At 39.2% G+C, this 26,569-nt stretch overlaps 1 protein-coding gene across 1 annotated transcript in view; it reads right to left on the bottom strand.

Moving 5' to 3' along the window:
- cfap74 (cilia and flagella associated protein 74) overlaps positions 1–26,569 on the bottom strand; it is a 66,017-nt gene that overhangs the window by 27,327 nt on the left and 12,121 nt on the right. The window contains exons 13-21 of the mRNA XM_036142518.1: positions 22,576–22,734; positions 22,329–22,447; positions 13,097–13,163; positions 11,670–11,759; positions 10,811–10,996; positions 10,594–10,711; positions 7,554–7,654; positions 5,994–6,116; positions 5,770–5,891 (exon numbers count right to left, since the gene is read on the bottom strand). Of these exons, the coding sequence (XP_035998411.1) occupies positions 5,770–5,891; positions 5,994–6,116; positions 7,554–7,654; positions 10,594–10,711; positions 10,811–10,996; positions 11,670–11,759; positions 13,097–13,163; positions 22,329–22,447; positions 22,576–22,734 (1,085 nt within the window). The remainder of the gene's footprint in view (positions 1–5,769; positions 5,892–5,993; positions 6,117–7,553; positions 7,655–10,593; positions 10,712–10,810; positions 10,997–11,669; positions 11,760–13,096; positions 13,164–22,328; positions 22,448–22,575; positions 22,735–26,569) is intronic.

Genomic DNA, 26,569 nt, shown 5'->3' on the forward strand with positions numbered 1-26,569 from the left:
CACCAATGGAGAGCTCTGTTTTTGATTTCCCTTAAATGAAATGACCCACTTAAGTGGCTGGGTCAGCCAGATGCTTGCTTCCCTGAGGCAAGGACAAGCAGGGACCCTTGGGAGACATTAAGTCTCGGTTTTGGCTCCGTCTAAACGACAACCTTCAAATAACTCTTGGTGGAATATTTATGGCAACATAATTAGTTTGGCCAATGAGCCAATTTAATTAACGGGGCCATTTGGCTGATCTTGTAGTTCTTGCTGGCAGCGTGAGATTGTTTTATTTCTTAACCGATGCCTGTTAATATTTTGTATTAATTGCTACCTTGGGCACCGTTTTGATGAAAGCTCTGCTGATATCGATATTTGAAATACAAATGCTGGTTTCTTCAAATTGATGATCTTAATTTCCATAGAGGGAAATGATAACTCATCCGAATAAACTGATATTCTAGGCAGTACTCTCTTCAAATTGTCATAAAAGGTTTTCCACCTTTATTGGAACCGCTGATAAAAGCGAAGTGTGAAAAGCTTAAAAATGCTGTCATATGTTCAATACTGTGAAAGAATCCAAACCTTAGACGGAAAATAATTCCTCAGCGGGGAAAATAATCCTATTTTAACATTTATTTGGTGTTTGACATAATTATCTGTGCCACAATTATTGGTAATCCTGCTGTTCATACTTTGTTCAACCCCCTTTTTGTCAATAAGATAGCACTTAGTCTGCTACAATAACATGTCACAAGTTTAAAGCAAATGGAGATGGGGATCTTTGACCAATCTCTCTACATCCTCCAGAGCCCCCACTCCTCTCTTACACTCTCATCTTCTGAGCTCATCTCAAAGGTTTTCAGGATTTGATTCTGTGGACTAAAAAGGCAACGGAAGAAGGTGGATAATTTCTGTGCTGCTTATTGGATTTTTACCTGGCTAAGCAAACCAATGATGACTTTCTTCCAATGGCCAACAGATTTTTATCTAAAATGCCCAGCGGTCTAATTTATAAAACATTACGTAGAACCCCATAGCCGAAAAAGATTGTCCACTACACCTTTAAGATGGCTGAGGGGCATTTTTATTTATTTAAAAGGTCCTTATGCATTCTTAGATGTCACCAGCACAAGCATGAATAACATTGCGGTTTTGAATACAACTGATTAAAGTCTAATATGGAGAGAATTTGAAATTCTGAGAGGAATTATCAAGCAGTCTGGCTGCAATTCACCACTTGACCATCTGCGTCGCCGTGAGGGTCGCACATTTCAACTTTAAAAAAAAAATAGATCTGATCTTATGTGTGGAAATTGACGTATGCACGTTTCAGGACCCATTTTGTACATACGCAAGCTTTCTAAATGAGACCCCTAGTGTTCTAAAGACCATTCCACAGATATTTGCAAGAGATATAGCCCCCCCAAAAAAATCCTCCACCATACTAAACAGTGGGCATGATGGGCTTTGATGCCAGACTCACCAGGTGTGTTTTCATCTGAAATTTCAGTCCTAGTCTCCTCTGACCAAGGCACATGGTTCAGTGTAAAAAGTCTTTCTAACATTTAGTAACCTCCACACATTATGGTTGTTATGTGAGGAAGGAAAAGGCTTTTTGTGGCACAGCTGCTTGGCTGTGGTTGTTATGGAGACTCCAAGATACTTTGCTGCAGTTCTCTATAAGTGAGCTTCAATTTTTGTTTTTTACCTCCCTTACCATCTTATTGACTGTGTGTAGTGGCAAAATAAGTAGCCTTGTAAGAGAAATGGAACCCTGGTGTGTAAGTAAATAAAATTAATTTATTAATTAAGCACTTCTCACACAAAAGATTCACAAAGTGATTTGCAAGGTAAAATATACAAGCACTTACAAAATAAAGATATAAAATAGAATTCAAAGAAAGTGCAATGCAGTTTGTCTGGGTTTGAGAATGCTTGTGAAAACAAAGCTGTCTTTGGCTGCCGCTTAAAAACATCAGAAGTGATTGAAGGTCGTAAGAACCGTGGACAGCATTCCACCATCTTGGTACCAGATTCATAGGCTTTGTTCCTTTAAGTTTTGAATCTGGTACGACAGACGAGTAAACCCCGTTTAGCTGACCCCAGGGACCTACCAGAAGAAAACAGATCTAAAGGTGTCTGACCATGCAGAGCTCTACCAATCAGAACTTTGTACCGGACCCTGAAACTAAATGCAATACAGAGTTTTGTCATATTTATTCAACAGGAAAATAATAATGTACGTGTTACTTGTTACAAGTTACAAGAATACTCTGATCAACATAAAAACACTAAAGAATAAATAAAATGTGTTTCCATAATATTTATTTTTACAAAGGTTACAAATTATTTTTGGCACCAGTGATTTTGTTCAAGACAATTATTTCTTAACTTAGGATTTTTGTCTGCACTAAACAAAGTGGGAAAACATTTAACTTAAAATTATGCAACTGCAGTAAAAGATTAATTTATTTTAAGGCTTTTTACACATCTTTACCACAGTTATAAATATAACCTGGATTTTGCCTTTTTTTATACAACAATCCTCTTGTGAACATGTTTGCGTTTAATAAAAACACCGTTATGGTTTCAAAAAAGTTCTTACACTCAAGGAAACAACCATACTGAAGGCTCTCCAAGAATTGTTAAAGAAGGTAATAATTAGAGATTTTTGTCTTAAACATTGCTATAGCAATATTACGGACCCGAAGAAAGTCTAGTTATGAGCACTTCTTGGAGTAAGCATGGATTTAAATCACTTCATCTATCCTTTAAATAAGTACTCGGACAAAAAACCTGTCTGGTTATAAATGTACTACTACAGGAGTAATTTTGGCACACCGGCAAGTCTTGGAAACTGTTACAAAATTTCAGCATGCATGGATAGAGGTCCTCACTGTGGTTTGAATCCTAATGCCTTTAAATGGCTTTGCAACCATTTCCAGACTGTCAATTACTGTGCTTTCCAGTTGTTGATGAAAACTCTTGAGTGGGGCACGCGGTGTAGCATTTTGACATAATTTAGCCTACTTCATGTTGTCACGCAGGTTCTATTTAAGTGAAATATTGATTTCTTGATTGCACAGGTCTGGAAGTTATCAAGCCTAAGCGTGGCAAGTAAAATTAAACTCATCTGTACAAAAAACAAAGAATCTACACCCACTTATCCTTATATAATTATCGGCCAAGAGGCATGGAAAGACCCAGGTCAGGTCGTGTACAAAATGTATTCTTTTACTTATAGTTAGCTTGTAAATGCGGGGGAAAAAAAGCAAAAACAGAAGACATCTGTAAGAGAGCACATCAGAGCACCGTATACTCCATTTCACAGGACGGGAAACCAGAATCTTTAGGCCTTCTATAGAATTACATCTAGCCCCCTTTGCTTTAATGAGAACTCTAATTTAAATGAAGCCTTACATATCACAAAATAATCAACTCAAAGAACAGATTTTTCCTTTCCTTTCTATTACACACAGTCCTTCTATCCCCACAACTAAGTGAAACAGGCTCAGGATGCACTAAGATGAGGTGTAGCTGGTACACCAGAAATGCAGTAAACAGAAAGTAAACAGAGACAGAAGGGTTTGAAGAAAAAATAAATAAATCAAGATTGATTGTGTTTTTGAGGCCTGAGTTTAGGCTAAAACTTTTAACCCTCAGACTGTTGCCAGCAGAGGAGGGCTTCAAAGTCTGGCCAGAATGTTTGAAACAGAAAAAGAGAAAAACACTGAGCCAACTGTGCTCAGGATATTCAAATCACGGACTCCCAAGCAAAAGTCAAGAACTGCATATCTTAAAGCCTCTTAAAATTCCTTCAATTAGTCAGAGAGATATTCAAATCTCTGCCACACAGGCTGGTTAGACGTATTCAATTGTGCTTTGTGCTGCTCTCTTAACCAATCTGTCACAAGCTAAAGACTACTTGTGGGATGGTTATCTATTTAAGGACAAAGTGACAATTTTAAGTGATGAAAGCAGCGGCTCTCGCATTGTTCATCCAAAAGCCTGCCAAGCTATTTTGCATTCAGATTATTGTCTTGGAGGCAGGGTGACATATTGCATGGTTTGCCGGTCCAAGTATTAGCATGTCTTTACTTGAAAAGCTGCACTTCATACTGACGCTGCCATCATCATCATCATCATGTTGTCACATGTGCTGGGTGTGCCAGTGCACCAGATGGCAGTTGTCACAAATCCCTAACCCTCAACACACACACACACTCCCTCCCCCACAACGACATGACACAATGACTGCAGAGGTGATGGACCACTCTTCTGCTAATGGTGCTGCCCCTGGTGCATTCTTAACCTTTTCTGTGCCGTGAAATGCATGATATCGACGGTCAAAAAGGATTTATTTAAGTTCTGTGCTGCTTTAGAGTAAATCAAACAGGACTGTAAGGATGGGAGCATCCAAATTCATTGTTCATCTATGAACATTTCTAAGCAGCTTCTCTTTTTTATTTATTCTATGCATTTTTATAATGCGCTATCATGGTCCCTGGCACTAAGTAATATTGGGTTTTTATGTTTTGTTGCAATGTGTTCTTCTGTCTGTTTTAAGGAATTACCACTTGTGTCCATGCCACATCAACAGTGCTTGATAAAAAAAACAAAGAAAAAACGAATATGGCAGTTTTAAGTATTACAGCATGACAAATAGAAAATTGACATGCATTGAGCACTTCTGCAATGAATTCAACCTGCATGGCCGTGGCCGCGCGGATGCATCCAGGCCTTCCACCACCGAGTGCAAGGCAAAGCGGTGCAAGCAGTGATTTAAAGCGTGCTGTCACTGGACCCTAGAGCCGTGGAGCATGAGCTCCGTTGAGTGACATATCATGCCTTTCTGTCTGGCAATCCAACGGATGAATCTGGGTTTGGCAGCTGACAGGAGAACAACACTTGCCTGTCTGCATTGTGTCAGGTGTAAAATTTAGTGAGGGACTGGTGTTCAGGGCTTGGGCTCAGCCCCTTCGTTCCAATCAAAGAAACTCTTAACTCCTAATAATTTCATGCTCACAACTTTGTGGAAACCGTCTGGAGATGGCCCCTTCATGTTCATGCATGACTGTGCTCCTGTGCACAAAGCAAAGTGCAGGGCGGAGACTGCGAGCCAGGCCTTTGTTTCCAACATCAGTGTCTGACCTCACAGAGAAGAATGGTCACAAAAATCTGCTACACACACTCATAAACCCCATAAAAAGTCTTTGCATGAGAGCTGAAGCTGATATAGCTGCAGAGGGTGGGCCAACATCATATTAAACTGGATTAATAATGGGATGTCACTCAAATTGGTACATGTGTGAACGCAGGCGAGCAAATACATTTGGCAATTTAGTTTATGTTCATGGTTCTATATTTTAGAGATTTCTTTAGGCCTAGTCTGTCTTATCTTTCATTTATCTTCCAAACCAATGAAACATAATCCTATCTTATAATTTGTTCCTAAGGATGCCTATAATGGACTGGCAACATTTACCCTACCTCTCACTGACCCCAGGAGATAGGCACCAGCCCCCAGACAACCTGAACAGGATTAAGTTGGCTCAGAAAATGGTCGGATGGAGCAAGACTGATAAGCTTGCAGTTTTGCAAAAACAAACCATTTTTAGTTGAACTTTTCGGAAAAGTGCTGACATTCTCTCTCGGGGCTCTCTCTCTCTCACATGCTTGTCAAATAGCTGTGAATTAATCAGCGTTTACAACAAACCTGCAATGGTCGAACCACTCAGTTGTAGCTTTGGCTGTATTTTTAGGTAAGCTGTCTTTAGGACCCACCTGCTCTGAATGAGGACGCTGTGTTGATAAAGGCAGTCAAACATGCAGATCTTCAGGTCAACGTTGGGCTGTACCACCCATACAGGGATGCTGACAGCCAAACCTCTGACCTGGATGGGTATCTGTTTTGAGTCAATCATCAGTCAGTCAATAATAATTCAAGCCATCTTAGATATTGGTGCTTTTGCTAAGGTCCCATGGCATGACAGCCATCACCAACGTACTGGTTTTGTGTTTGCGTCAGAGAATCGGATGTAGAAGTCCCGTCTGGTCTCTCCTGGAATGGTTGGAGTGAAGAAAATCTCCAGCTTGATGCACTGAAAGGGTCCAAGCTCTCCCTCTCTCACCTACGAAAGTAAAGAACACGGCAGGCACACATAGAATCAAGTTGTTATTTTCAAATTAAATTCTACAAAACATTTGTAAACAAGAGAAGGACTTTTTTCCCCCTTTAAATCTCCAAAGCCTATTTTCATATGATGTTCAGTGAAGGCTAACGTGGACATAACTTAATTTAGGTTTTAGGTCTTAGCAGCGGCGCGTGAGAGCTGCTGTAGTAAACTGATAGCTTTGAGCTGCCGTGTTCAAAGATTAGAGCCCCAGATTGGCGCATGTCACAGACGTCTGAGCCGCCGGCCATCTACAGATTTATCCTTATGTCGATATGTCACATGTGGACTGTTTCAGAAAAGCTGTTGTCACGAAAGTGCTCAGTGAAAACATGCATAACTTCTTGTGTGTTAATCGATCAACAATCACCTTTGACTGTAATATCAGCGTCTAGTCCCACATGACATCTATATTAAAAAAACAAGCTTTGTTTTTATAACTTTAATCTTCTTTTCTGCCCTTCATTGTGTGATAGCGCAGCATGGACTTTAACCTTCATGACCTGTTGAAACATACACATGAGGAAAAAAATTACAGAATGATGAGTTTAGTCACTCTGCATGTAACAGAAATGCTGTTTTCCTCCACATGCCATCGCTAAACTGAGAGGAATAAAAACGTGAGAGACCTTAGCCACTGATGCAGCAAGTGGCTTGATAGTTTGATGGATCATCTACAATTTAGGCGTCAACCGTTCAATGTGCACATATCAGTCAAAATGACGACAGCAGAGCTTAGGGCACACAGGCATGTGCAGCACACACAATCACAACAAGCGCAGAGGGAGAGGTGATGCACCATTAGACCCCCAGTAGAAAGATGGAATGAACCCTGATTGGCTTCACAGCTTGGTCTGGGCCACAAGGCACAGACAGCATCATGGTTAGAAACAAAAAGAAAAGAAGAATAAGAAGAAAACCTAGAGTCTGCTACAGTAACACTGTAGTCAAGAAAAATCAATCTTTGTACCCAGAATTGATCGTATGAAGCAGATCAGCAGATTGGACAAAAGAAGCAAACAACTGCATTTCTGGTTAGGAAATTTGCTAAAAAATCGTTCTGCTTCTGCCAAGCTCATGGCTTCTCTTCTCTCACTGCTACTGAGGATATCACAGCCAAAACATAATTTTGATGAAAAACATAACCTCCCATAGAAGAATGTACCGCACGTTCGAAGCTTCAAACTATGAGAAATATTATTCACCCAAAGCAGTTTTCCCCACACCCTGTATTAAAACCCCATTTACACCAGGCAGCACCACCTGTACAGATTTATGCACCATTAGAAGCAGTCTTTACAAAACGTGCTTTAGAGTGCTTTCCCTAGGAATGTAAACTAAACTTAAGTTTTTTACACGGATTTCAAATAAAATGAGATTCTATTCTACACTTACATCTCCAAGTGTTATATCACAGGAGTCCAAGAAGGTCTGGTTTATCTGTGCGTCCACATCAGAGGAAAGGCGAGCCTCACTGACAGCTTCTGCACATGATTCTGTACAAAATAAAAACATTACAGAAGAGAAGACTCAAAAAGCACAGTGCATGGCGATGATGATGAGTTTTTGGGGAACAATCTTTCATTATTATTATTATTATAATCTGGATGTTTACCTTGGCTGGAAGTAATATGTAAATCCTGGAGATATGGGTGATGGCATGGATGCCTTCCAACCTCTAAGACTAGGAATTGCTGACAAAGCAGGAATGGTCCTTTGTCAGCAATTTTAAGAAGCATTTTAAAGCTGTAATGCCAACAGGCTTCTACATGGAATATTGTGAAGGGTTTAAATCATTTTCAACTTTCAATAGCTTGTTAAAGTGTAAAAGTGTAATTTTTTTTTAGAGATGGCAACTCTCAAACATTGTCTTATCTTGTACAACACACCCTTCCATTTCCAACCAGAGAAAAAAAATGCTTGGATGCATGAAAATGAACTATATTTAAATCTGGCAGGGATATGAATAATTTTGGGCACAACTCTATGAACAGTAAAGTGTGCATATCCTGTTATGATTCCATTTTTCTTTACAGGAACCATTATAAATGGTATAAATAAACACTTTTTCCTTCAATGTGACATATTCTATACAGTTCAACTGAAAGATAAACAAGTCAGTAGTATATATATATATATATATATATATTACCAGTCAAACATTTGGGAGCTACACGTGTTAGATTAAGGTTGTGGCCACTTGTGCAAAAACATTATTTAATCTATTTCTTTTCCTTTATTTCCCCATTACATATTTGTTCTTTATTGAAATTTTACAAAATATACTGCAAATCAAAGGTAGAAAAACTTTAAAAAGATCAAAATATTTCAGTCTCTCCAATTTTTAACAGGAGTGTGGATGTGGACAGCAGTTTTGAGAGCCAGTATGTAGTGTCAGAGAACAGTCGGCAAATGGTCACTAAAAGTAGCATTGACTTTATTAAAAACATGACACAAGTAAACTGTTGACGATCTGAAATTATATATGAATCAGATGTGACTGACCAACAGAGAAGAAGGAAAGAAGCAGGAAACAGAGGTGCAGCAACACAACTTCAAACGGCGGCAGAGCGGAGGCAAAAGCCTGAATCACTAATCAAAGCATCAGCAGTGGAGAGTGCTGAGCACAGCGATGAAGACTTCAGATGTGAGAGAACATAAAAGAGGAGATGCATCCCTGTTGCCAGCAGTGAGAGCAAGGTGAACCCTGTGCTTTCTGCGACTGCTCTTTTATATTTTGTTCCTACAAGGACCAAGTGTCCTAGCACAGATGAAGAGATGGAGCGATAAAGCCACTGCTCTCTTCCTACATTTTGGAAGCAGTTCCATGGAGACTCTGGGACTGCAGCTTTACGAAGAGATTTCTCAAATACAACTAATCTGCATAGTGAATCCAGATTTAGACTCAGCAGTACTTACAGCTACATGCTAATATGCTGCTAATATTTGCCATCTGCTAAACTAAGATGGTGCCCGTTTTAAAAACGCCGTTCCCTCGTGCCAAACTCTGGGTGGTGCAAAACAAAAAGTCGGATTTTCCATTTCTGCACTATCAGCAGGTCGATTTTATATATTCTGAGACAGTTACGCTGCCTTGCAAAAGCATTCACAGCTCATAAATTTAGCCAAGCTAAAATCTACAACCACAAGCCTCAGTGTTTTTTACCAGGACTTTACTTTATTTTTGGAAGTAATGCAGAGCTGAGTTTTGGAACCGTTTAGAAAGTGTGGCACAGAGTTGTATTAAAGCCCCTTTTGCACTAATCCCTCAATGAAATCCAACACAACTGCCTGTCTATACACGTCACATAATTAGTAATCAGAGTTAACGTGTGTGCCAGTTAATCTGCAGGTGAGTACACTGGTGAAGAAACCACCTTATCCCAGAACACCTCATACACGACTATTCAATCAATTATCCAAAAATGAAAACAGAGTAGACCGCACAGGGGTAGCATAAATCTGGGAAGCAGCCCCCTCTCTCAACTCTGGAGGAGTTGCAGAGATCCACAGCTCGGGTGGGAGAATCTTGTCAACGGGACAAATATTATTCATGTACACATCTGAACTACAAGGAGGAGTGGCAGGAAGAAATTCATAACAAGTTCAATTTAAAGTTTGTCAAAAACCATTTAGGGGACACAGCAAACATGTTAAGAAGGGGAAATGGCCAGGAGAGACTAAAACTGAACTTTATAACCAACATTAAAAAACACTAGGTGTGGTGCAAAACTAAAACTGCACAGATCTCTCCAAAGTGAAACGCAATGCTGGCAGCATCATACTGTGGCGACCCTTTTTTTCCAGCAGGGATGGGGAAGCTGGCTAGAGTTAATATGAAGATGAAGCTAAATATAGGAAAATCCTGGAAGAAAAGTGGTTAAAAGCTGTAAAAGACTTGAGACTGGGGCTTTCCAGGAGGACAACAACTCTACACATTTAGCCAGAACTGTTTAGATCAAAGCATATTCAGTTGTTAGAATGTCACAGAAATAAATCCTTCTTAAAATCTCTGGCAAGACGCACGAATAAATGTTCACTCAGACTCTCCATGCAATATGACTGAGCTTTAGCTAATATGCAAAGGAGAGTGAGGAAAATCTTTGGTCTCTTTACGTGCAAAGCTGATGCAGACATAACCCCAAATACTTGCAGCTTTAATTAAAGCATGACGTGGTTCTAGAAACCACTGACATACCGGGGGGTGAACACAAACGCATGCTGCACTTTTGAGATTTCTATTTGCAAAAAAACTTTGAAAATGTATCCCTTTCTTTTTTCGCTACTTTTGTTGGGCTGTCAAATTTTATTCATGTAATACAATTCTTAGTAATAAAATACATCACATTTGTTTATTTGAGGAAGGAATAAGTATTGCATGTTTTCTTTCCCATTTTTCAATGCTGCCTTTTATCCTGTACGCAGTATTATTTACCAGGTTCCATCTGCTGTACTTCCTCGGAAAGATTGGCCTGCTTTGGCTGGACCTCCTGCGAATCCAAAGAATCAGAACTCTGCCGATCGCTAGAAGTTGTCTTTTCACTGTATGTCTCCTGCAGACAAAAAAAAGAAAAGAAAAAAGAAAAAGCATCTCTCTTTCCGTCTGAAGGCATGGCAAAAAGCAGCTTCTGAGTTGCACACTGATGACTGACCGGGCCTGTGTTGGCAGAGGCCCGGGATGTCATCTGGACACGGCTGCTCTCTGGACGGACGTGTGCGGAGGTGTCCAGGCTGAAGAAGCCGGCCAGCGCTCCCTTGTTTTTCAGGGTGATGGTCCGTGAAACGGTCTGGCCCACCACGTGTGAACCGAAGTCGACGAACTGGCAGTCGACCTCCGGCTGGAGAAAGGAAATATTTATGGATAACTACTGCATATTCAGAGGAGTTAATTAGCAAATGCTGACGAGCTGCCACCTCATGTTCACTAAGGTTTAGATGCAATGATAAATAAACTGATTGAGGAGGGGGAGCTTAATTAAACTGGCACGCCAAGCTAGACAGTCATTAAGGGTTGCTCCTATGAAACATGATGAAATGGATGCACTGATTGATGGTTCTGAGTCCTCCCTTATCATCTTCTTCTCCCGCTTCCTTGGATAGTGCCATGGAGTTTTCACCAGTGTATAAACACCTACCCTGTGTCTGTGTGTGTGTGTGTGTATACAAACTATGTGCCTCTTTTATCCTGTGCCAGGCTGTCTCCAGTGCCACTGTTCGCTCGTGCATATAGACTTTTGGCTTTATGATGCTTGTAGTGTGTTTTATGCCCTCGGGATTCAGGCTTGTTTGGACTGAACTGCTGTGTATCAAACCCGTAACGGTTTCACTCACATTTCTTTTGCTGTCTGTCTCCAGTTGTGTCAGTGAGTCTAGCCTGTGTGGTTATTATTTAATGTAACAGACACACACACCTAAGCCCTAGATATCCACCGCCGCATGGTGAGGTCAGAAAAGACACACAAGAAAGGATTGTAGGAAAAGGAGAAATGAACTACTACTGCTACTACTCACGCTGCATTTCTTTGTGGCGCACCTGACCGGCACAGAGAAGGGGCCCAGGGGTGTCGCAAACTGAAATTCTCCATCCAAGTCTTCATTAAGCTGGAGAGATCATTCAATGTGAAACTATGTTACTGATGTGGCATAAACTACTGCAAAACTTTGCATTTAAAATTGGATTCGGACATAAGAGGGAACAAAACTGGGTGAGAACCCCGTTCCCAACAAGACGAAACATGAAACACCAAACCATGTGGGAGCAATTGAACTTTGAACAACATGACTTTCCCTAAATGTACTGCATAGCATTTTTGGATTATATCCACTGATGAGAAGATTCCTAAAATCACATATCTATCTTTTCTGTTAGAGGTGAAGCTAGTAGTGATCGCCCTGACAATTTGATTGGCCCGCCAGATATTGGGCGAGCATACTCGCGCTACTATTGAGCAATGCCAGACCGAACTTCCCGACCTAAAACGTTGTGGGCGGGACTAAGTTCGGAATGGCACCCAGGCTACTGCGCATGCGCAGCAGGGGTAAAAACAAGGAAGCGGCTAACAGCTATTAGCATCTCCCAGCGAAACAATGCAGAATGTTCCAAGATCTAGTGAAGAAAAGGGCAAAAATACAATTCCAAGAGGGAAAACACTGGAATGTCGCTGAGATGACCTTTGGAGTTCGTTGAAGCGGATGCTAAACCTGCCGATTGCTTAGATGTGACCGCAGAGTGAGGCTGGTAAAAGTTTTTGTAGATTGGTTTATTTAATTAACAATGGTTGGTCTTCGACTAGGCTCCTTTAAAAGTGTCCCTTTTCTTTGTGTATGTGTTTAATTTTGTGGCACATATGTATTTTCAACCTGACAATTTGGGCCCACATGGCAAAGTGTTGGGAAACATCTGATTTAAGGTAATGCTAAAGGTGACACAAACTGGAAACAATTTGTAAAGAGCACTTTATTACAAACAATTAGGGAACTGGAAAGAAAATGCCAAAAGACAAAAACGTTGCCTGAAAGATAAAATCCCTTAAATGCTCAGGTGTAAGCAGCCTTTAGGAAACAAGTGATATCATTACTTAGCACCTCTTTTGATTGATTACAAGTGAGACATGTTATATGTACACAAATTCTAAAACATATACCCCAAGACTTTGATGCTAAGGTTTACATTCACTGTTGGATGATCCTGCCTTCATCGTTTCAACTTTGGCACACATCACAGGAAAGGGTGTGTGTTACTCAAGTAAGCACGCAACTAGTCTGTATAATACTGAGCACACAATAGATAGCAGTAAAGCAAATAAAAAAAAATAAAATAAAAAAAGATGACCTGTAAAATAAAGAAAGCCCAATGATTTTCAGTGTTTGCTTAAGCTCTTCTATTACTGAACAATGCGAGGCGAGTTAAGTTGTAATGTAGCGCAGACGGGACTTACCAGAGGCTGGAAACAAGCCTGCATTTCACATGACATCCCAGTAGGCAAAGAACCAGGAGGATCAAAGCTGAAATAGAAATCAGAGTTAGCAAAGAGCGAGTATGAGCATTTTCAGGCAACTTACAGGACAGCCTTATTATTCTAAATATGAACTACAGACATGGTAAGAAGAAAGTACATCGTCAGTCAGTTCTAAGGTTTAAAGGATGACGCTTTTACCAAGTTTGAAAGTTAGTCTACCCAAATGATATATATATATATATATATATATATATATATATATATATATATATATATATATATATATATATATATATATATATATATATATAAAATGGAGTTTATAGCTATTCTAGATGGAAATTGTATATAATGCATCAGACAGTGAAGATACAACATTCTTAATAAATTGGTACAACATTAAACTTATAAAATTTGGGTACTGATCAGAACAACATATGATGGTAATTTCACAAACAATATCCTTAGTAAAAAATCTATAATAAACCTATATGACTGGCCTATCATCAGTGAAACTAAACCACTGCAAGACACATAGAAAATACTTGTGGTGTCACAAATGTAAGACATACATGAACCACAACCAAATTTGATGATAAAATTACAAAGAAATGCATGTTGACTTGAGTTAACAGTTGACTGTTAGATTACTGCTTTAGTATTTTTGCCAAATATTTTAGAAGCATTCTAAGTATTTTATAAAAGACAATTCATTCCATTCTAATTGGAGAATACATTTAATTTGTCACATGATCAAAATATTACATACATTGCACATTATTTTTTTTAGAATAAATGTCAATACTTTGTTGTCTTTTCACATAACCTGAGTAAATTATCATGATGATTGTACCACTGAACCACTGTTCTTTTGTCATTTTCACAAAAATAGATAAATGTTGATAATAGTGATTGCAAAAATGTAAAAGCTCGTCGCTGACATGCAAATACACTTGTGTTTAGAAAGTTTCCTTATCAGCTCAGAAACCCAAACTGAGCTGCCTTTTTCAATAATTTACATTAATGCGTGTTTAGTAGCTGACATACAGTCGAGCTGGACGATGGACATCGTTTGTACATACATGTCCTAACTATCTGAGTTGCATACGTAGCTTTGTGAAAGCCTGTGGGAAAGTGGATGGTGGACATACCGTATAGCTCAGTTCAGTTCAGATTCGAGAACCTCTGGCCAACTTCTGCACTGTGCAATTACCATATTTTCCTTTGGCATATAAACACTGATCACTTGTCTCAATAAAGCATGACAGTGAAAAATTGCTTCCATCATTCAGAAGCACAGCAGAGTTGTTTCTTTATTTAGTTTTACTGTATGTATGACCACGAACCACAAGGAAATTTACAGCTATTCTCCTGTAGTCGTTTACCACAGAGTTTAAGGGAACCTCTCACACTGTGTGGTCACCAGGAAAAAATTATCTTCTGTTTGGTGGACCTGGGGCAGTTTCCTCAGTAAACATTTTGTACTTCTTGATATGTTGGTTTCTCTGTCTCATTTCATTGCAGACATTTTTTACTTTTGCAGATACATTTGTCATGAACTGCTTTGCTAAAGGAGGGAAAGAACATGATAAAGCCACACGTTTGCATAGTTGTTGTAGCACACCTTGATTACTTTTTACTAGTTTCAGGAGGTACCCATTGAAAGATTCAGACATGAAGACTGAGTGAGCCCACAGAGGACCTCAGTGTACAACACGTTTGCTCAAATGCAGCAATGAATGAACATTGAATGTCACATACTCTTAAAAACTCAGAATATTTGACATTATTACTAATATTAACTACATTAAAAATAGCCAATAAAAACATATAAGACATGTATGAATAAGTAGCAAGCTATCTTTGATTTGCAGCACAGTAGGCTGTGCCTGATGATGACATAAGTCTTAAAGCAAAGAAAATAAATGGAAGGCAAGAGGAAAAAAAGGAAGGTCAACACAAGATCAACAGCTTTAGATGAAATACTGACTTATGACCAATCTCCTGACAGTGAAGTACATAAAAGAAGATGGAGTTAAAGTCAAAAGTAACCTGGATGCTAAGTTGGACTTCTCTACATATAAAGTGAAACCTTTATACATGACTAACCCAATTACCCAACAAACTTTAAATGAAGAAGTCCAGAATCCATTTCAAAGCACCATGTGTATCTCACATGTTTGGGTCTTAATGTTTCTCCACTGAACCTAATGACTCCCCGTCGTTGTGTGGACACAGAAGCATCAGTCCATACAAAGCAGCCAGCCAGACGATGAAACTGAGAAACTCTCAAAATTCAACAAATAAATAAAATCATGAGCAACAGTTAGAGAATAGTGGTTTCTAGTATCCTGAAACAGAGATAAATCAAAGTGAAAAAAACAAAAAACAAAGCAAGCCAATGTCTTTATATGGGACATTCAAAGCTGATGGGTTTGCCTGAAAACAGAAAACCTGAAGATCTGTAACTGTAAAGAAATAAAGGGATTCTTGCTCATTCTAATTAAATTATTTACATGTTTTAATGCAGCAGCAAAACAAATCATAGTTTTCTCTCAGTATTTCTCTCGTATTGTTCAACTAATCGAAAACAGAGGACAAGATATTGACTACACACATAGGAACAATAAGCCTGTGTAACAATTGGTATCATGTTTTCAAGCAGTCCGACAATATTTCTTAAAAATGTTACACTTTTAAATGATGAACTAGTAGCATAATATAATAATGAGATAAAATAACACTCGTTTGAAACCATTTTAAGCTATTCACCAACTGCATAAGCTCCAACCCATGTAGTGCCTATTAAAAACTAGTGCAACCCTTGAAAATCTGTTAAGAGGACAAGTATCAGTTGTGCAACTCTATTGCCTTTATGGAAGACCGGGAGGCAAAACAAGCCATTGTTCAAGGAAGGCCATAAGAAGCACTGTTTGCAGTTCTCTACAAGCCATGCAGGGGACACGGCAAACTTGAAAGAAGGTGCACTGATCGGCCAAAATTGATGGATGGGAAGGTAAATATGTACTACACCCTGAACACACAATTCCCATGGTGAAGCGGGGTAGTGGCAGCATTATGCTGTGGGGATGCTTTCAGCTGGGTGAATGAATCTGGTCAGAGCTGATGGGAAGACAGACAGAGCAGAATGAAGGGCAACATTGAAAAAAATAAAATAAAACCTGTTACAGACTGTAACAGATCTGAGATGAATGTTCACTAGTTAGAATGTCCCAGTTAAAGTCCAGACCTCGATCCAGTCAAGAGTCTGTGACAAGACTCAACTTGAAAATAGCTTTTTACAGACATTTTCTGCCCAATCCAAATGATCTTAAGCTATTTTGTGGAAGAATGAGGAACGATTCGGTATCTAGATGCGCAAAGCTGGTAGAAACAGCCCACAAAAGACTTGCAGCAGTAATAGTAGTGAAAGGTGGTTCTACAAAGTATTGACTCAGGGAGACTGAATAAAAATGCATACTACATTTTGCAGATTTTCTTAGCAACATTTTTTTAAAAATCCTGCATTGTTTACCTTCACTTTTTGAAACGGCAAAAAAATGCAATTAAGTTTTTGGTAAGAAACAGGAAAAAATGTGAAAACATTCAGTGGGTTTAGATAGGCTACTATAACCGCTTACAAGGCACACTGCAAAAACGGATCGAAAAACAAGTAAAATGTTCTTAAACTTAGTCTATTCGTCCTTGATTTGAGCCAGTAAATAAGATTATCTGCCAATGGAATGACTATCTTTGCCCCTAAAATAAGATAATTAGACATCCTGCACTTGAAATAAGATGATGGAGATGAATTGTTCCCATTTTAAGTGCAAAAATCTTATTCTATTGGCAAATCATCTTATTTACCTGCTCAAATCCAGGACAAATACACTAATTTAAAGAAAATGTTACTTATTTTTAGTTGCATTTTTGCTGTGTACAAATACTTTTGGAACAAAATAACCTTCACAGAGTACCTTTACAAGGCAATGTATATTTGGTATGTTAAACCTCTGACAAAAAAAACAAACACATTTACTTTGAAAAACTGTAAAATCTCCATTCGAATATCCCTATTTATGTAGTTCAGCACAGAGGGGAACTGGACCAGTGCAGCAGGCCTGTTATTTTAAGTTGTTGGTTCAGTTCTCAGGTAGGGAAGCTGGGACAGCCTGACAGAAGTTGCCACACAGTTTACTGCTGTGAAATGGAAATGCATGAAATAAATCCACCTGGTTACAGGGTGGTAAATCACAAATGACCCATTGTACCTTCATCAGCATTTTCCTTCTCATCTGTGCCTAGAAAGTGTTCATCGGTGCTTTTCATATTTCCCATCTTCAAGACAGGTGGCATGAAAAGACATGTGAAGGAAAATAGAGCAGTTCACTTGGGATTAAATGCTGAGTGAGGCAGTGTTTGAAAAAGCCTCCTACAGGCCTACATAAACGGTCGCGAATGAGGCCAGCGCGTCCGCTGCAGAGGACTGAAACGATGAGGCTAAAAATGTGGTTTCCCAGTGTCACTGAGATCTGTGTGTTGAATTATACAGTGGTAGCAATACCCACTGGCATCTCTCGCAGTGAATCAATAAGTCCTTTCTACTCATGAGTCAGAGCTAAAGACCCTCATGCTCATTCTCGGCCACTTCTAAAGGGATCCACACAGAAGCTTCAAAAACTCTGTGACGCGTCTAAACATTTCATGCAGCTCATGTTTTAGAAATAAAATGTATTTCATTTCTATCAGAATGTACTCTAAAGTACGTTATATGAAGTCTGAGGAGAAAACTGGTGAAGAACTCCAAGCGTCACTTTAGGGAGTATTTCTTCCAATCCTAGAGATCATTGTTGTTGTTATTTGGACAGAATATTACATTCAGTTGATCAAAAAGGACAACACAGCGACTCGGCCGCTTTTTTTTTTTTTTTTTTTTTTGCTGCTGAAATATACATGAGCTCAGCAGAAAAAGTTTAACTCCAGCTCTGTCTGATGTGAGACCCAAACTAGTTTAATAAAACAACAATCACAGTTAGGAATCACATGGGCTTCTAGTGACAGTAAAATAAAGAAAGTAAAACTTGAACACATTTCAGCAGGACACAGTGCGGTTAACGTTTTAAAGCACAGATCTGTGCTACTAAGCTTTGGAACAGCAGACATAATATTTGTGGAGAAGTGGATGAACCTGATGGGCAGTGAGAGGAAAACTTTAAGGAAAAAGTCAGGACTCCATCCCTCTAATAACTAGTGTTAACCCCTTTGGCTGAAATGGCATGTTGATTTATTAGATTTTATTTCTGTTTTATATTTTGTTTTGGGTCTATTTGTTACTAAGCGAAGCGCTTTTTGTGTATAGTTACAATACTGAGATGTGACCTGAAGTACGATATTGCGCATGCATGGAATGAGAAAACAAGGTGAAGCAATGGAGCCGATAACACAGCAAGTCTGTTGATCACTCCCGACGCAAACTTCTTTTCAGGCTAAGAAGGACAAGCAAACACTATCAGTTGGTATATATTGTTTTATTTGAGGAGTAATATATGTTTTTTTGTGTTTTCTTTTTATGGTCAAAATACATGAGTAGGTTCCTTTAAAAGTTAACTGTATTTGCTTTACTACCAGCCTGAAACAAAACAATGTGAGCTAAGCTTCACAAAAAGGCAGCACAAGCAATGTGGACTTTGACTCTTGAATCAAGTGTAAATTAGAAGCTCATTATTTTACAAAATGGTGGTGTTGGCTTTATCTTTAGGCTTGTTGAGCTTGCTGTGTCCGCGGTCTTGATTTGTGAAGGTATTTGCAACTAAATGCTATTAAAAGTGGTAATATTTATATTATTTTTAAGCTCCGTCAGCTTGGACCGAAACAAAAGAACGTTGGTGTATGTGTGCTCTGATTGTTCTTTCAGCACTTCCTCTCCAGGCGTATTTGTTATCTCACGTCTGAGCTGAGGAACGTACACATCCCAGAAGGGTGTCTTCCGCTCAGCCCCTCATTTTCAACACGTGCTAAACGGAGTCACTAAACGCACCCTTTACACTGTGGCTTTTTACCAAATCTGGCAGAACTCAGGCTTTCCTGCTTTTTGTCTCTGTGGAGAAATATACAAAAGAGAGCCCACTCTGGAACGGGAGTTGGAGGGGAGGAAGCCATTTTTAGAAATCCAGTGGGCGTAGAGGAAACCATGGGCTGGTGTGAGAAAGCCTAGTGGGCTCCCAGTTCATGTTTTTCTCTTAAAGTTGTTCTTTGTGGTCGTCACGACTGATCTCAGAATTGTAGGCTCGAATGTGTGAGTAATTGGGATTTTACACACAAATGCTCATGAATAATGGAAGGTAGGTGTAAAACAAGAGGATTACCTTGTCAGCAACCTTAGACAGTTCTGTTTTTACATCTTTTATAATTAACAGTGGTATTTCTGTGCTACGTATGATGGGCCTGGACAAAAACGTTATTGTTGCGTTGGGTTTGGATGTATGCAGCTTCCTGAAGTAATGTGTAAACATGATATTCCACCAGAGAATATAATTGCAGGAGAATCCATCTTGCCAGGTGCCAAGTTATGCCTTTGTGGCCAAGGCAACACTTTTTAAGGCACTAAGCAGTGCGAAAAAAAGCCCCTAAAGAGGAAAGTGTAAACACTCCAGTAGTAAATAATTATACCAGAAATCTGGAGTGTTTCATTAGTGACAGAAAATAAATGCTACTGTGCTTTGTGAAAGTATTCACAGTCCTTGAACTGTCACATTTACACCCACAAGCTTCGGTTTAGATGAAGGGAAACCTTTTGCAATTGACAAAGTAGCACATCATTCAGAAGAGGAAGGGAAATGCTAAAAATGGGAAAAGTGAGGCATGAATTTATGTTTAGTCCCTTTTTCTCTGATACCCCAAAATAAAATCCATTGCAACCAACTGCCTTAACAAGTCACCTCATTAATAAACAAACAGCATCATGAGGAACAAGGACCACACTGAAGCAATTTAAAGTAGAGGTAGATAATATAATATTCCCAGCTTTGAGCATCACACAGATCACTGTTCAACCTATGATTTGAAAAAAAAAAGGACGCCTGTCATGACATGACCATCCACATTGTGATAGGTGTCCTTTTTAAAAAAGCTGGCCAATTAGCACATTGATCAGAGAACTCTGGAGGAGCTGCAGAGATCCACAACTCAAGTGGGAGAAACGGCTTGACAGAACAACTGCGTGTCGTGCCTTCCTGGAAGAAACTAATTAAGAACTCATGTTTTCATGTTTGTCACTCACCATGTAGAGGCATATATGAGAAGAACTGCTCCGCTAAACATGAGACCAAAATGGAGATTTGAGTAGTGGCAGCCTCATGCTATGGGAATACTTTACTTTCATGGGAACAGGAATGGAGAGAGCTGATAGGAAGGCAGATTGAGCTAAGGGGAGGGCAAACCCAACAGAGAAGCTGCAAAATGCTGGAGACAGAGGCAGAGGCTCACCTCCTAGCTGACAGTGACCCTAAAATGCAGCAAAAGCAACATTGGAGGGGCTTAGGTCAAAGTATATTCATGTGTTGGAAAGGCCTAGTCAAGATCCAGACCTAAAGCCAACTGAGAATTTGTGGAAAGTTTTGATATTTACAGGCCTCCATCCAAACCGCAAAGAGATTTGTCTAGAAATAGGGGCAAAATATCTACATTCGCAATCTGGAAGAGAAATGTAGGTGTAATCTCAAAGGAAGATGATTCTACAAATTTTGAATCAGGAAACTGAATGCCTATGCATGTCACACTTTTATCCTTAAGAATAGTTTTGATTCTTTGCAACAAATGCACTGGCAAACTAGATTCATGTGGTCATTACATTTGATATTTGAGATACCAGCGTGTGTGTATATTAAAGTGTCCATTCGTTCACATGTGGTAGAAGTTCATGTCTGTTACACGTGAGCGAGGAACGGAGAACCAGAAGGTGACACATTCAGGCAAGCGATCCCGCACCAATGCTCAATAATATCATCGCTAGTTTCCAGCTGATCCTTCTATAGCCTACGAGACTCTTCACCCAGTCAGGCAGAATGAGAGAAGAGACGAATCCATATCAATCCATGAAAGGGCTAATGGGAAAGCGATCCACAGAGAATGACCTGGAGAACAATGCATCTCTGCCCGGCCTGTGGGCTGCTGGCAGGCTTCACAGAGAGGAGAAAGAAGAAACACCGACTGACTCATTTAGCAGGGACTCATAAGAAGAGCTGTGCGCGTGGTGATCCGAGCTGGCGTCCATATGTGGGAGGACAGGCTCTGCTTTCACGCATATTCCATCATCTTTTAAAATGACAAATGGTGGCTGGATTTCTATCCGCTAACACAAGAAGAAGAGAAGATCTATCCGAATAATAAGCGGTCTGAAGGCCTCTAACATGCGATGGCTTCTTTTATATAGTCGGCCAAAAAACAAAACAAAACACAATTATACTGGATTCTCTGAGCAAATTGAAAAGATTCCCTCTAAAGATTCCCTACTCTAGTCTATAGCTTTTTGATAACTATTGTATTAATCCATAGAGCATAGTCATCTTTATAGCATAAAACTGATGGGGGTTGCATAGTGCCATAGAGGAACATAAGTTAGTTATACATTTTGATTTGTGTTTCTTTTATTCACTGTGTATAAGGTGAATATTAGGGTTTTCATCAGATTACCTTTTTTTTTTATACTGTGCTACGTTTCTTTGAGGACTTTGCTTCAGTTCAAGGTGTAAATTTGAATGTGTAATATCAGTCACGCTATGCAAATCCAGAAGATAGATCGTTTAAAATGGCGTTATATTATTGAAGCTAGGATGAGAATTTGCAACAGCACCACCACCTTCCATCCGTGGTGCGAACCCAGGCCAATCGGAAAGTTCCTTGTACCTAGACTGGACCGTCGTCCAAGCCGATGCACAGCAGAAACAACAGAAACAAAAAGGTAATTACCTCCATCTAAAACATTTAAAACATAATTAAACTTTTTATGTACCCAATTTGGGAAACCAAACTCAATCTGAGACCTTTCAGCTGTTTTTGGGTTAACACTTGTTGTTGCAGTCTTTAATTTCCAAGTAGTGAACACCGTGTTTGCCTTAAGTTGTTTTAGCAGTAACGAAGTCTTAGTTTCCATTGAACTTCCATTAAACCAACATAAGAACAGCCAATAGGTTAACTCTTTACTGAAGCTTACCTGACAGAGATAAAATCCATCAGCTGATCGGAGACCCTGACAAACCTGCACTGACTGACACCGTAGCTGATGTTTGTCAGGACGATTTTCTTCTTATAGCACTTCCCAACTTCAAAGTCCTAAAACAGACCATTTATTTCCGTTAGCAAAAATATACATAAACAAAAATCCTCATTGTTTGATTAATTAACCTCTGTTAGGAATTTAGAATATCTTTATGGTGTGTCTCTTTTCCAGGAGTTGGCACCTTAAAGAGGACGACTTCTGGTTTACTGGTGAATGGAGGCCTTTTCAACTCCTTTCCAAGGATCTTTTTAGAAGCCACATTTAACTTCCTGCTCGCCTTGACAGGTTCGCCTTTCTCAACGTCTTCTTTTGCAGATGTCATGTCCTTGGTGGAGGCCTTCTAGAATCACAAAGGACAAAAGCTATAGAAAACAATGTTTACATACATTTCATGAAAAGACAGAATCAGATTTAATGTTTTGGTTACTTTAGGATCAACCAAATTATTTTATTTGGTTAAATGCCAAAACAATATAGGAAAGATTCTTTTTTATTAAATCTTCAAAGTTGACAGTCTACATACATTAAGATTGACATGCCTTTTTAACGATTTGGAAAGCTCAAATGATGATGTCACAGCAGTGCAAGCTTCTGATTAATTCACAACCTTTCAGGTACAACGATGGACATATTTAAAGGCAACACCTCGACACCACTGCTTCCTTGCAAGACATCAGGAAGAAAAGAGTGGATCATCTTGGCCATGTTTATCATTGGGTACAATTTGAATTGTATATTTTTAAGCAATTATACGTGAGCAAAAAAAAAAAAAAGAAACAGGAATATTTTGGTGTGAAACATGTGCATCGACCCAATAAGAAACCCAAAGAACTTGTCAGGATTCTGCATGAAGATGGTAGGAGAGTGTCATTAGTCACAAAAAAAAAACAACACTCAGAGATTGAAGCCCTTACTCCGAAAGCCACATAAAATGTCATACTACATTTTGTATTTGCACTCAGGATCAAAAGTTTTGTTTCTTTTCGATCTGTCCTGTTGTCTGTTGTAACAGAGGTTGATTTTGGTTATGATGACCCACGCTACATTTGGGGAAAAAAGAAGGAAGCTTGGAAGCGTGAGAAAACCATCCCGGTTGTGAAACACAGAGGTGACAGCATCGTGTTAAGGAGTGTTTTGTGTTGTTTTTTGCTACAAGAGGGAGCAGAGCACTTTGCAAAGTGGATGGCATCATGAGGAAAGACCATTCTGTGGAAATGTTAAAATAACATTTTGAGACTTCATCCTTGATGTCTCAAAATGTTAGACATATTGGTCTTCCAAATGGACAATGACCCAAAGCATACTGCCAAATTAGTTACAAAGTGGCCTAAAGATAACAAAGATGTCAACTTAATGTTTTGTACTTGTCATCACAAAGTCTTGACCTCAGTTCCATAGAAACTTGTGGACAGAGTTGAAAAGTTGAGAACGAGCAAGATGGCCTATAACTCTAACTCAATCAATACTGCTAACTGGAAGAATGGGCCAGAATTTCTGCAAACAGTTGTGTAGAAACCTCTGAAAGGATACAACAGATGAGCAAAGTGATACAATCCAAATCATTGTAGTAAAAGCCTGAAATCATTTATTATTCTAGTATTTCAATCTGAAAAACTCACAGAGAAAGAAATGGCAATTAGAAGGATTTTATTGATACAATATTTTAAGTCTTTGGCGCTCAGACCTCGGCAGGAACATTAATGCTGAATTATACTTTAATATGCATAAGTAGATGTATGAGAACAGGGATGTTCCCCCCAGGTCTGAAACTGGTGGTGGAGTGGAGAAAGAAGAAGTTTGTTCAGTCCATATGATGATCTGTTTAAGATAGATGTCCAACTTGATAAACACAGGTTTGCATGAACTGTCCATGATGAGCAAGCTTGAAGCGACTGTGGAGAGGAAAAACTCCCCTTTGGGAAGAAACCTCTGGCAGAACCGGGCCCAACATGGTGGTCTTCTGCCGGACCAATAACAGGCGATAGGGAGTGATGAAGACTGAAGGGAGAAAACACTCTGATGGGTTGAGGATGGAGGAACGTCTTGGAAGCTAGATGAACTCAGCTATGATGGTGGAGAAGGGGTTGGGGGTGGGTTGAATCGGACATCTGATTCGAAATCCGACATGCAATCCGTTTGCGCTTGCTGGTTAGCAGGCTGAGACGTGGATTTGAAGTTGCTTTTAAGATGAGCGCGGGATGCTGATTGGCTTCATGGAGGTGCGGTTCGTAGCTGATTGGCTCACATCAGAGGCGTATCGGACTCTGATTGAATGGAGGCAGGCGATGAGTTTCTTCAATTGAACTTGCGCCTTCAGCTTCATTTTGCAAAGAGAACTAATTTTCTTGATCCTCACTGACGTAAAACAGGAAAGGTTTAGTCTGATTTACGGTTCTGAAGCAAAGAAAAAAAAGTATGTGTTTTTATGTAGTTTGTGTAAATGTCCGGTTTCAAGACAAAAGCAGAAAGGGTAATTTGTAAATATGCAGGGTGACTTTAAACTAGAATTTTAACAGGTTAAACAAAAGAAAATATAAATGTTTAGTTGCAAAAAAGAACATATATTTTCTTTCTATTGGTATAAACGTCCAATTATTTATGAACGTGACCATTATTAAAAGGCTGATCATAAATAAAGGTATTGCTGAGGGATTTTGAGGCATAATTCCTAACAGTTAAATTTGCCCTTTTGTTATAGTTGCATTTTAAAAATAAAAACATATGATGATTAATCAAAAGACTTTACCGCCTACATTCAAATATCAGTAACTACCCATTCCTCCAGTCATCTTTTAGTAATATTATTAAAAAAAAACCTTCCTTTAAAAAAGCAGCCATTTATGATAATTATGGCCATAAATACAACATAATATTTGGATGTAAAGAAACCAAAAAGTGAGTTGTAGATGTATTTCCAATTGTCTGCATGTAGAACTGTGGGTGTTTGGCTTCTTAACATTCAGCGTTCTCATTTTTCAAACTGCTGTTTTCTTCTGGAAACACTGCAATAAAGAGTAGATTTAATCACCATCCTCCTTTCTGCGATTTTTTTTCGTTAGCTTAGTTGCATCAACGTATCCGACTTGCTGTAGCCTTTGATGAGGGCATCAGTCTGATCTGGATGTTCGCAGGAGAGACCCCTTCCACTTGACTTGTCACATGCTCAGATCTCCGAGCTGGAACACTGTGCTTGCTCTGAAGCCTCAAAGGCACCAACACAATGGGAAGTGAAGCCTGTCGACCCTCATTTTAGCTGCTTCAGGATGCCGAATGAGACAGTGAGCCAACTCACCTCTGTGGCAGCGAGCTAATCTTATTGTTCTCTATAAACTTCCGATGATTACTGGAAATACATTTTACAGTAAATATTTATATCTCTTTTAGTCATTGTATAAGCATAGTTCTCTCAGATTTTCTCCACAACTGTTTTGCAACCCGACAGCATGCCGTCAAAAAACTGATTTTGCATCGTTGGAATTAATGTAAAAGTTTGAACGCGGCCGTAGTCTGACTCATGAATGTTCTGGAAGAAGGTAGCCAAAGTTTTGACAGGAGACTTTCTACTTATAATGACCCTGTGTGGTTTTTTTGTACAAGTAAATATTATTGTTGTACCCAGTGCATTAGGCATTTGAATCTGGTCCTTAAACATTTAACATGGTTCTTTTTCCAATGCAGGAACGCAGTAACGTTTTAGTAATGTTTTTTGTTGTTGAAGGCATTTAGTTCCAGAACCTTTTAGAATAGGTGCCACCTCAGTGAAATGCTAATGCTTCCACAAAATATCCTTGTACGACTTGTACTCTTAAGACAAAAAAGAAGCTAAATGTTTTCATCTTATCCAACGGTTTTACGTGTTTGGTTGAAGGATGCAGTTAAGTTGTACAGTCTGTAATGAAATTCCTGAGTTTGAAATGAGAAAACTGCTGCTTGCTTAAAACACAGTGATAGCTGTTGTAATATTTTCACTTCTCACCAAAATTTCCATAAACTTAGGACTGTTCAGCACTCTGCTTGTGAGCATGTTACAATAGTTTTTTTAAATACATGAAAAAAATGCCATTATTATTATTTGTCACTAGTGCTGATTAGTTAGCTTGTCTTGCTTGCAACTAGAAGATGGTTCATTTGGGTTTACTGTCCTCCCACGGTCCATGTTTTGACCTTGGAGGTAA

This window comes from Fundulus heteroclitus, chromosome 1 (assembly GCF_011125445.2).
Source record: "Fundulus heteroclitus isolate FHET01 chromosome 1, MU-UCD_Fhet_4.1, whole genome shotgun sequence".
In the NCBI taxonomy this organism is placed as follows: domain Eukaryota; kingdom Metazoa; phylum Chordata; class Actinopteri; order Cyprinodontiformes; family Fundulidae; genus Fundulus; species Fundulus heteroclitus.